Raw genomic sequence first — 12,916 nt, 5'->3', positions numbered from 1 at the left:
ATCCCACCCTCTGCATTTATGATCATGCTCTTGCCACTGTTTTGCCACAAAACTGAGGCATGCTGGGAGTAGGAGGGATAGCCTACATTGTCTTTGCCAGTTTCCATCCTTCCTGTAAGCAGTACTATAACAGTCTTAAATTTCCCGTGTCCCTCAGTGGACTCCATGTAAAGAATTTTATAGTACAAAAAAGCCTACTATAAAAATGTTTAATTTACAGCACTTATTTGCATTGTCTTTCTGTCATGGAATTAAATTTATTTTCCTCTTTTAGATGATGCAGGCAGTACATTTTCTTTATCACCCCAAAGTTCCAGTGATGAGACTCCGGATATCATGCTGAAGTTTAGTTTTAATTTTGAATCCCTTTCTGTCATGCTGTACAACAATGACACTAGTAAGGTGGGTATAGCTGTAGTGTGTGGTATTGTTATTATTACTGTACAGGATTTATATACTACCAACAGTTTGTGCAGCACTTTACAAAAATGGAGGGAAGGCAGAAAGAACAGTTGCGAAACAATTCAATACAAAGGATTTGGAAAGGCCCTGCTTGTGGAACTTTGATTTTAAAAGGGAGGGGCAAGATGTATAAAAGCTAATAACTGAGGCATGAACTGATGGGGAGGGTAGAAATACAGTTTTTAGGTCGAGGTGGTACAGTCTTCACTGAAGAGATGAGTCTTTAGGGATCGGCAGATTAGGAGATAGCCAGACAGTAGGGAGTTTGAGAGGCTCTGGAGAAGGAGGCAACACAGGAAAAGATCACAAGGGAGAGCTAGAGAGCAGAAGATCTTGTGAAATGTTGAGTAGATGGTATGGGTGATATTCCAGAACAGGTTGTGATATAGCTATAGGCAGAGTTGTAGAAGGCTTTGTACAACCCCAATTCCAAAAAAGTTGGGACGCTATGTAAAATCTACTTAAAAACATAATGCCATGATTTGCAAATCTCATAAACCCATATTTTATTCATAATAGAAAACATATCAAATCTTTAAATTGAGAAAATGTACCATTTTAAGAAAAAAAAAAAAGTTAATTTTGAAAAATTATGGCTCAGAAATGTTGGGACAGTGCTAAAAAAAACTTGGCAGAGTAAGTTGTACGAACAAGGAAGAGCTAGAAGAACATTTTGCAACTATTTAGGCTAATTGGCAACAGTTCAGTAACAGGATTGGATATAAAAAGAGCATCTTAGAGAATTAGAGTGAAGTAAAGATCGGCAGAGGTTCACCAGTCTGTGAAAAGCTGTGTCTAAATTGTTGAAGAATCGCATAATAATACTCCTCAACTTAAAATTGCAAAGATTTTAAATATATGATCATATACAGTAAATAGTATGAAAAGATTGTGAAAATCTTGAGAGAACTCTGTGTACAAGGCCGAAACGCAACATTGGATGCCTGTGTTCTTTGGGCCCTCAGACCGCACTGCTTCAAAAACGGGCATGATTCTATGATGGACATTATTGCATGGGCTCAGAGAAACTTCCAAAATTCACTGTCTGGGAACACAGTTCGCCATGCCTTGTAAAAATGCAAGTTAAAATGTCTCATGCTCAGAAGAAGCGATATCTAAACATATGTGTGGAATGGGTAGCTTGCACATCCAGAAAGGCACTATCAATGCTGAAAGTATTATCCAGGTTTTAGAGCAGAACATGCTCCCAGCCAGACGATGCCTTTTTCAGGGAAGGCCTTGCATTTTTCAGTAGGACAATGCTAAACCGCATACTGCATCTATGACAACAGCATGGCTTCATAGTGGAAGAGTCAGGGTGCTTATCTGGCCTACCTGCAGTCCAGACCTTTCACCAGTTAAAATATTGAGCGCATCTTGAAATTACAAATATGACAAAGAAGACCCAGGACTGTTCAGCAGTTAGAATAATTATATCAGGCAAGAATGGGACAACATTCCTCTCCCAAAACTCCAGCAACTGGGGTCAGTTCCCAGACGTATACAAAATGTTATTAAAAGAAGAGGGGATGCTACACCGTGGTAAACATGGCCCTGTCCCAACTTTTTAAAAATGTGTTGCTGCCATCAATATCAAAATTACCTTATTTTCTTTTTAAAATGGTACATTTTCTCAGTTTAAACATTTGATATGTTTTCTATTGTGAATGAAATATGGGTTTATGAGATTTGCAAATCATTACATTCTATTTCTTATGTGGATTTTACACCGCCATTAGTTTGTAACCATCACAAGCTTTGCAGTTCCAGAGCACCATCTATACTATCATTCTGCCTTTGGAGCATTTTTTTTTCCCATTTATGAGGTTCCAACTGCCACCTATGACTGTTGCTAGCTTGTCTATTTGGGTTTTTTTTTTATTTATTCTTCTTCAGGCTCCTGCTTCTAAAAACACATTCAAGTACTGTTGTGTTAATAATGCATTTTTGCCATTGCATGGCTTGTCTATACATAGCGGGTCTTGTTCTGATGTGCGGCTCCCAGGACCTTGAGCTCTTATCTGTTGTTGTCTGGAGTGTGGGCCGTCTTCCTTCCTGGCCAGCACTCACAACACCAGGGCACAGGACTACACTTTCTAGCAGCCTGAGCGGCTCACATACATACCACATATTCAACATGTAGTTAGTAGTCCCTATTGATGAAAAATTCAGTCAATGTATATTTAAAGGAAATGCATATACTTGTAAGATCTAATCTATTTCTTTTTCATACATCATGGGACACAGAGTCAGGCTAATATTCATTTCCTGCTGGGTTATACTCCATCATTAGGTGAATGGACACTGGTAGGCCAAAGGTCTTCAGACAGGAAGTGATCACCTATATAATCCCTCCCATACAGGAAGCACTTCAGTTTTTTACCAGTGTTTGCAAGGTGGATGGCATGGTTTGTTTGAGCTCTCTGAGCTGCAGGTCTCTAGTCCCACAAACGGTTCCAAAAATGAATCAAGGGATTGACCGATCAGATCCATTTGACACAGCATTTTATGCTTAGATAAATGGTACCCGAGCCTCGCAAAGAAGACTCAAGATCCTGCAAGGTTTTGCCTGTAACGTGGCCTCCAAGCAATGGACACTGCGTAGTGCTACAGCGCTAAGGCATTTCCTGTAGGGTGCTATAGAGGTCCAAGGGAGTGGACCCTAAACATGAAAGGGTACCCAGTCCTTGAAGGTTCAAGTGACAGGAACCCACCATGAATGGTGAAGATTGGACCCTTAGCTTCTAAGTGGCCCTGCGCTTGGACGAGTAAGTGAAACCCCTTTATTTTATTATTGTTGGGTGTCCCAGTGATTGTAACAGTCAAGCTAGCTAAAGGCTGGACACCTGTGTGCGGTGACCATACGGGGGAGTTCTGGGCTAGCTGTGGGTGTTTGCAAAGTGTACCTTTTTTGCTTGTGTCTGGCTGTTCTCTATCTGTATGATGGCGCACGACGGTTCGCCATGGCGCACGTGTGTTCGCAGGAGTACCGCTGGGCTCAGCAGTTTGGCGGCCATGGCGCACGCGGCTTCGCCGCACATGCGCCATAGCCTTTATCTGGGCGCACAAAGATTCGCGTCATACGCGAATACAGTCACACCCGCTCACCGAGAACTGCGCTCTTGCGTACGCACACACGCATAGAACATTCTGGTGCACACCCAGCTTATTTAAGTTGTGCAGGCCAAACGTGCTTCCAGAAGGCAGCTGTGGGACACAGAGCAGGCTCTGAACAGACACTTGCAGTGGTTCATTTTTCTTTACCCGGGTCACGTGAGTCACCAGGTGTTCCTTGGCAGGCTAAAGGTGCTTAGCAGGATTGTTGCATAGGGGCTTGGTGAGCCCTATCAAAGAGTCTCCCTTCTGAGGTGTTTTACCTACACCAAAGTACTCTTTGTTTGCGGCATTGAATGTCTTCCAAAAAGAGGAGTGGGACTAACACCATAGGGAAGGGCACATCTATGTCATCAGTAGTTCCTGATGAACCTAGTCGTATCCCTAGTGTTGTATCCCCTGAAAGACCAGAGGCTCCCGGGCAATCTGAGCCGCTGCACCTATCTGGTATTGTGCCTACAGTCAACGCTGCTGCTTCACCCTTTATCACTAAGGATGAACTGTCCTCAGCCCTAGTCGGGTTAGAGCACAGGATTGCCGGCATGATTGCCTCCATCCCGCAGGGTGGCAGGAAGGGTGACAGATCCCCCTCCCCGGAGTCTGGAGCAGGAATGGGTTGAGGATGGGGAAGAGCTAAAGGCTCAGGATTCCGTGGAGTGCTCGGCAGGTGAGTCTGCTTCCTGAATGAATGAATGATTTGTAAAGCGCTGCAAATGTGAACTGAATCGCCTCAAGGCGCTAGATGCGTTCTCTGTTGTCAGCTTCTTAGAAAAGGAAGGTCTTTAGTTTTTTCCTGAAGGCCTGATGGTTTTCTTCCATGCGGATGTAGGTCGGAAGAGCGTTCCATAGCCGAGGTCCTTGGACTGCGAATCTTCGTTCTCCCTTTGCTTTGTAGTGGTATTTGGGAATGATGAGAAGGTTTTGGTTAGCTGATCGAAGACTGCGATTAGGTGTGTAGTGTTTTATTCTCTCCCGGAGATATAGCGGAGCGTTTCCTTGTATGCATTTGTGGGTGAGGCAGAGGGTCTTGAATGTGATCCGATTCTTTACGGTTAGCCAGTGTAGGCTCTTTAGGGATGGGGAAATGGATTCCCAGGGTTTTTTTCCTGTTAACAGTCTTGCCGCCGTGTTTTGTATGAGTTGTAAGCGCGCAAGCTGATATTGGGGTAATCCTACGTAGAGCGAATTTGCGTAGTCGAGTCGGGAATTGATGATTGTTCCAACAACTGCCGCTTTGTCCTCTTCTGGGATGAAGGGGATGAGTCTACGTAGCAGGCGGAGGAGATGGTGGGATCCGCTAACTACTGATCCTATTTGTGCATCCATTATCATTCCTGAGTCAAAGATGACTCCGAGACTCTTGGCTTTGGTGCTTAGAGAGATGGTCTGTCCGAGGATGGTGGGAGGTATCCACGGAGTCTTAGTTTTGGAATTTTTGTTAGCGTGTAGGAGAAGAAGTTCTGTTTTTGAACCGTTGAGTTTGAGGGAGCTAATGGTCATCCAGTCATCTATTAAAGTGAGGCATTTCTCTAATTGCTGATGATGGTCTTTTTGTCCGGTGATGCGAAAGTAGAGTTGGGTGTCATCAGCGTATGAGTGGAAGCAGAGGTCCGTTTTTCTGATGATATTGAGGAGTGGGCGGATGTAGATGTTGAATAGCACTGGTGACAAGGGTGAGCCCTGAGGGACTCCACAGGAGATTGCCCGGGTTTCCGAGGTGAATGCTCCTAGTTTCACTATCTGAGAGCGATTCTCTAAGAAGGATGCAAACCATTTTAGAGCAGAATTTGTAGCTCCTGCTACTTCTGTGAGGCGGACAAGTAAAGTTTTGTGGTCCACTGTATCAAATGCTGCGCTGAGGTCTAACAGTACCAGGAGACATGATTCTCCGTCATCTGCTGCTTCAAGGGCGTCGTCCCATATTTTGAGAAGTGCTGTTTTTGTGCCATGGCCTGGGTGGAAGCCTGATTGCAGAGGGTCCAGGAGTTGGTGTGTGTCCAGGTGGCGTTGTAGCTGATGTACTACTGCTTTCTCCATAATCTTGGAGATGGTGTTGAGGCTTATCGGTCTGCGGCAGTTAGGGTCGAGATTGGGTTTCTTTAGCAGGGGTTTGACGATGCCTTGCTTGAGGGGGGTTGGCACAGTCCCTTCTTTGAATGATTGATTTATGAGGTGTTTTATGGTAGGGGCCAAGATGTCGGAACATTCTTTCAGGAGTTTTGTGGGAATGATGTTGTTTGGTGATGTGCTGTCTCGAAGGCTTCTGATGATTTTTTTAGTCGTGTCAGTGGTGATTGGGGACAAAGAGAAATTCGGTGGTTGTGTGATGTTCGTATCGATATATTCTTTTTGCTTTGGTTGAGTGAGGTTGGTTATTTTCTGATGAATTGATTTCCGAATGTTGTCGATTTTGTCGATGAAGAAATTTGATAACTCATTGCAAAATTCTTGAGTATCGTTTGCTGGGGGCTCTAAGCAGGTTGGGTTCATTGACTGGGTGACTATTTTGAAAAGTTCCCGCGGACGGTTTAAAGCAGTTGAGATGGTGTCCGAGAAATGTTCTTTTTTGGCTTTGAAGATTGCCTTGTGGTATTTAACAGTGAGTGCTTTGTAGTTAGTATGGTTTTCCTTGGTAGGATTTCTTCTCCATGCTCTTTCAGCTCTTCTACGTTCTTGCTTGAGTAGGGTGAGAGTGCCATTAAACCATCTCAAGTTTTTTTTGTGGACGAGTGTTCTGCGTTTTGGCGCCACTGAGTCTGCTGTTTGTAGTAATACCTTGTTTAGGGAGTTGAGTGTTTGTTCCGTTGAGAGGTTCAAGTTTAGCAAAGGTATTTTGTTTGATAATGTAGTTTTGAAGAGTTCGGAGTGTAGTTTCTTCTGAGATCTATTCCAGTGTGTTGTTGTTGCGCGTCCTAGCAATCTGAACAAGAAGATATCCAGTCAATGTCTGCCTCTCAGTCGCAGAGGCTCTTGATCCTGACTCTGACCGAAATGGTTCGTTCTGCCTTTAAGTTGCCTCTTGCAGAGGTGACTAAACCCCCCTGGTCCTCTTTGGGATTTCTGAGACCTTTTCAGGTTGCACAGACTTTCCCAAAACACCCCCTGTTGGAACAGGCGGTATATGCTGATTGGGAACATTTTGACAAGATTTTTTTGCCTCTTAAAAGGTTTTCCCTTTTATATCCTATGGATGAAAAAGTTTGTTAAAAAATGGAGCATGCCAGCCGTAGATGGCAGCAGTCTCTTCCTTAAAGAGGAGAACCCATTAAAAAAAAAAAATTAAAAGTCAGCAGCTACAAATACTGCAGCTGCTGACTTTTAATTGGACACTTACCTGTCCCAGGGTCCAGCGATGCGGGGGATCGAAGCCCCGCTCGTCTCCCCCCCCATTCGGCGGCGCCGGCATTGCAACTGTGGGCGCCGGGCTGTGGCTTCACAGCCGGGCACCCACTGCGCGTGTGCGAGTGGCGCCACGCACTGTGATTGGCCGCTCAGTCATCTGGGACCTGTAATGGGTCCCAGATGATTAATAAGAGGGAGGGAGCAGAGCTGAGCCCTTCCTGTGCCGAGAGGAAGTGATGTCACCAGCCCAGGCACTGAAAGATGCAGACTACGAGGGACCCCCTAGCAACAGGCATTTAGAGGTGAGTAAAAAAAAAAATTTCCAAAAGTTTTTTTTTAATTTTTTTTTCGGGCACCTTTTTAATGTTTTTTTTTTTTTTTTTTTTTTTTTGGGTGGAACGCCACTTTAAACAAGAACTTAACTTGTCCAGTAGATAACGCACAGGGCTTGAAAGACCCTGTTGACAAGAAATTGGAGTTATTATTAAAGGCTTCCTTTTCTTTGACCAGTTCAACTATTCAGCTGTTGTAGCAATTGGTATTTGCTGGTCCGTAAAGGATCAGGTCAAATGGCCGGAGAGGCCTAAACCAGGAGGATGATCTGCCTGAAAGTAAGACCGATATTCCTCGAGCGCTGTGTTTTGCTGTTGATGCTTTAAAGAATTCAATACAGCAGGTTTCTTGTCTGGCTCTCTTGTCTGTACATATGCGCAAACTTTTATGGCTTAAGAACTGGTCAGCCGAGCTTCCTTGTAAAAAGTTATTGGCAGGTTTCCCGTCTTCATGCGGAACATTTATTTGGTGATCACTTGGACAAATATATCCAAAAGATTTCCGGAGGGAGGAGTTCTCTACTTTCTGTGAAGAAAAGCACCAAACGTCCCTCGTTTAAAAACCCAGGGACTGCTTCCTCAAATGTCTCGGGGCCAGAAAAGGCCCTGGGTCTAAAATTCTTCTAAACCCAGCACCAAGCCCTCCTTTTGAGTGGACGCCCCCACTCCATCGAGTGGGGTGAAGGTTGATGCACTTTGCGGACATTTGGAAAACAACAATTCAGGACGAGTGGGTCACCTCAATGATATCTCGCGGTTAAAGCTGGAGTTACGGGGGGTTCCCCCTCAGAGGTTTCCAAAATCCAGCGTTCCCTCGGATCCTCCAAAAATTAACTTATTGCTTCAAGCACTACATCATCTAGTATATCAAGGAGTGATTGTAGAGGTTCTGTATGGTTCCTGGTCTTCAGTGCATACGTTCACAAAATTTTATCAAGTGGATGTTCGAGCAGCCGAGGATTCAACCTTCTGCCGCAGTGTACTGCGGGCTGCCGTATAAGTTCTGATGGCTATTGTTTGGCAGGGTGTCTCCCTCCCCTGAAGGCTATTGCTCTGGGACCTCCCAGCAGGTAATGAATATTAGCCTGACTCTGTGTCCCATGATGTATGAAAAAGAAAATAGGATTTTTACATTATACTTGCCCGTAAAATCCTTTTCTTTGAGTACATCATGGAACACAGAGATCCCTCCCCTCTTTTTTGAGGATTTAGTGCTTGCTACAAAACTTAAGTACTTCCTGTATTGAAGGGGTTATATAGGGGATCACTTCCTGTCTGAAGACTTTTGGTCTACCAGTGTCCATTCACCTAATGGAGTATAAACCAGCAGGTAATAAATATTAGCCTGACTTTGTGTCCCATGATGTACTCAAAGAAAAGGATTTTATGCCCTGTACACATGGTCAGACTTTCCGACGGAATATGTGCGATCGGAGCTTGTTGTCGGAAATTCCAACCGTGTGTGGGCTCCATCAGACTTTTTCCATCGGAATTTCTGACACACAAAGTTTGAGAGCATGCTATCAAATTTTCCGACAACAAAATCCGATCCTTTAAATTCCGATCGTGTGTAGACAAATCCGATGGACAAAGTGCCACGCATGCTCAGAATTAATTAAGAGACGAAAGCTATTGGCTATTGCCCTGTTTATAGTCCCGACGTATGTGTTTTACGTCACCGCGTTCAGAACGATCAGATTTTCCGACAACTTTGTGTGACCGTGTGTATACAAGACAAGTTTGAGCCATCATCCGTCGGAAAAAATCCATGGATTTTGTTGTCGGAATGTCCGATCAATGTCCGATCGTGTGTACGGGGCATTACAGGTAAGTATGACGTAAAAATCCTATTTTTTTTTTTTTTCTTGCATTTGTGTAATACATCAAAAAAATGCAAAAAAATAAAAAATAATACTACAGAGAAATTACAATAAACAACTAACAAAATGCAATCCTCTCTGTCATTCTGTTTGCGGTTACATGAACAACTGGTAAAACAAAAGAATGTACATTTAATACAGATTTTAATCTGTGCATCACCAAATGTTTGTATGGAAATTTTATGGGTGAATAAAAGGTCGTCCCCAAATCAACTAAAATTTACATGGCTTATATCTAAGCTCATATGTGAGCCTGTATCGTGGGAGGTTAGAGTTTGCTAGCTATTTCCAGTCGGCCAAGGGAGGTGGGTGTGGTTCTTTCCAAGTTTGAAAGTATTGCCTTTGTAGCGTATAAACACAGAATTTATGTCAACATTTTGGCACATTAGAAAGTCCTCCATTGACTGTCTGTATATATTTATCTTTTCAATAAAAGATTACTTGATTTAAAAAAAAAAAAAAGTCCTCCAGAATAGCTAGAAGATATATTTTAGGGTTACATACATTAGGTAGCCCCAGGGTGGTTGAAATGAAGCCATTTACTCTACTCCAGTAGAGCATGAAAAAAGTCAGCTAGTTCACCACAGCCTCTAAAACTTAAAGGAAAAGGATGTTGACTAAGCCGGCCATAGGCAGTTTGAATCTTGGCTGGTTCAGCAGCGACAGACCAAGGTTCGAACCATGTATGGGCAGGCTGAATGTATCCAAGTTGAACGATCAACTTGGGTACAACAAGCCTGTCAGATTTTATAAGCTACATACTATTACAGCTGCTAACCGCAATCACTGGAGAACACAATTGCTTAGCTGGAGGGATTTCCCCATCAACACTGACTGTTGATGAGGGAATCAAGTAATTTTCTTAACTCCATCTATGGCCTGCTTTAGCCTATGTAGTTTGTATGGTAAATCTGTTGGAACAATTTCAAGTGGATTACTCGGTCTCTTGATAAGATCACTGAGCTTTTATAAGTATTCTTAAATTTTTGCCAGTCATCATCCGAAGGCTGAATGAGGTGATAATGCCACCTATCTTCAACTTTCTGGTATCTAGATTGGGAGGTAGCATTAATAGCTGCATAGTAGGTAAAAACCAGCTTAGTCAGTCCAGCAGCTGCAGAAGTGCACGGGTGATGAGGAGAAATCCCCAGGAAGATGGACCAATTAGACATCCAGGTGACGTACAGGATGAAAGATGCAAATAAAAAAATGTTAATAACCCAGGTTCAGAAGTACAAAGTCGCATAATGACTGTACATTTAGTCATTTTTTTAGCAGGATCACTTGGAATGACACCCAACTTCCTGACCCTTGTAGTTTATATGAAAGTTGAGAATCTCAGGGTGCAACTGGAGACAATGAAAGGGTATTCAAGAGGAACAGGGTAATGCTCAAGGAGAACGAGGGACCTCATTCAAGTACTGAGTGAAGTCTCTATTAGAGGCCTTTCATCTGGCCCATGTTTAGATGACAGTGGGTCCGCCCTCTGAAAAATGTAAAATTGGAGCGTGAATTAATATAGCTGTAAAAACGAACTACAAACCAGCATTTAAATAGTTGTCCTCCAGGGAGCGCATGCGTGCAGCTGACTGAGTAGTACATGGCTGCTTAGAGCTCCGCGGATACCGTCGAACCTCTGTTCTAGAACAGAAAACGGATGAACTGGATGTTATCTCTAATGATCATAATGATGAACTAGAAGCTCTCAAGGAAGAAAATTCTTCCCTTAGTACCCGACTTGAGGACTTTGAGAACAGAGCTAGGAGATCTAATCTTTGTGTCCGTGGCATTCCTGAGGCCATAGAAGACCTCCAATCTTCCATTACTGCGTTCTTTCAGGAACTAGCCCCATCGATTCCCATAGAACGCCTAGAGATGGACAGGATTCATAGAACCCTGGCTCCCCGGAAAGATGATGGCCCCCCAGGGACATTGTAATAAAACTACATTACTTCCGCACCAAGGAACAACTAATGGAAGCAGCCCACAATAAAGATTCCTTGATCTTCCAGGGACATCGATACCAGATCTTTCAAGACCTCTCACAGCAGATGCTCTTGAAAAGAAAAGTGATGAAGCCACATTTATAGATTCTCCAGCACCATCATATTTCATATCGTTGGAGCTTCCCTTTTGCTGTTTGCTTCTCTCACAAAGGCTCTTCCTTTACCTGCAAAACAGAAGATGACCTTATCGCGGCAATCCATGATCTTCGCCTGTCAACACCAGAAAATACAGCTGAGAGATGCAAACGTCGAGCAACTTCCAGCTCTCCCAAAAATCCACAGGACACTTACAATCTTCCAGGTCACTCCAGCACACACAAGCTTTGCTTCACCACCACCAGCTCCAGAAGAACAGATGGACTGATATTCTTTTTTTCTTGTAGGTGATTTCTGGCCCTAAGGGCTTGTCCTTTTTTTAAATCACATATAATGTGACCTCACTTGTAAATGGCAATGAAATAGACCTTACACCCTGTTTAAAATGAAAGTTCTTAATTTAAGATGTTACTATAACTAGAATTCTCTGTATATTTTCAACAAATTCATTCAATAGGGAATGATATCCTACCATTCTCACCTGGGCCTCTGGTCGAGGGTTTTATCCCCCTGGATCAATGGGCACAGTAAGAACCCATAGACAGAAATACATATTATTTTAACCAAAATCTTTAAACTTTCTGCAGTGAGCCTGACAACACCTCTTCTCATATTATAACCTACACTATCCATCCCCTCTGGCAAAGTTTTTTCAAATAATTGGCCATCAACTCATCTGCAGAACATTTAATCCCTTCCCCTACTGATGTTTCGCTTTCTTCTACTCTTATTTTATACTTTAACAAACTCCTATATACTGAGTATAGTAGTACTAGTGACTTGTTTATTGTCTAAATTATATGGACTTAAACATGGCTGACATAATCCTGGTCATAACGCACTGCGCATCCAATTTGATCCTCGAGTACCCGACACTCTTAAACAGATACTCTTTGGGTCTACGGTATCCTTTGGCTGGTGATTTTACACCACCCGCTGGATACTTGCTCCACACGGGAGCCACCTTCCTCCTCTTTACCAAAAGCTTCTCATACCCCTTACCACCACCAGATATTATTTACACTCCCCAGTTCCTAACTGATACTACCCACAGCCTTTTTTCCCCACCCTAGTCAAATAACCACAAAACTCCCTGATACAATACACATTACATAGTGATGACTTTAAATATCTCAACGTACAGGGACTCAACTCCCCTCCAAAAAGAACCAAGGCTTTCCACTTCCCCTCCACACTCAAAGCACATGTGGTTTGTTTGCAGGAAACACATTTCTCTACAAAATCCTTCCCAAAATTCTTCAGCAGACCATACCCCCAAGTTTATACAGCCTCAGCCTCCAGCAAGCAGAGAGGCGTCTTAGTTGCATTCCACCACACTACACCGTTCATTCTTCATAAGGAGATCAAAGATCCTGAGGGAAGATACCTACTACGTTCTGGCCTCTTGCTAGATAATGAAGTTACCATTGTCTCATATTATGCCCCGAACAAAAACCCATTATCCTTCCTTTCACACTTGTTCTCAATAGTGGATACACATAAAACTGGTACACTCATGATTTGTGACGACTCTAACCAAGTGATATATCCAATCTTAGATAAATCTCTGACGCCAATAAATGTCCAGCGCCTCTCCTACCAACATCTCCTTAACCAACTCTCCCTCCTTGATACATGGCGTGAACAATACCCTACAAGAAAGCCATATACACGTTATTCTCAT

General features: G+C 43.2%; 1 protein-coding gene across 1 annotated transcript in view; it reads left to right on the top strand.

Moving 5' to 3' along the window:
- Positions 1 to 12,916, top strand: part of VPS13C (vacuolar protein sorting 13 homolog C) — a 548,274-nt gene that overhangs the window by 327,620 nt on the left and 207,738 nt on the right. The window contains exon 51 of the mRNA XM_073619118.1: positions 275 to 402. Within this exon, the coding sequence (XP_073475219.1) occupies positions 275 to 402 (128 nt within the window). The remainder of the gene's footprint in view (positions 1 to 274; positions 403 to 12,916) is intronic.

Source organism: Aquarana catesbeiana, linkage group LG03, assembly GCF_042186555.1.
Source record: "Aquarana catesbeiana isolate 2022-GZ linkage group LG03, ASM4218655v1, whole genome shotgun sequence".
NCBI classification, from domain to species: domain Eukaryota; kingdom Metazoa; phylum Chordata; class Amphibia; order Anura; family Ranidae; genus Aquarana; species Aquarana catesbeiana.
This window is presented reverse-complemented; position numbering and strand designations above follow the sequence as displayed.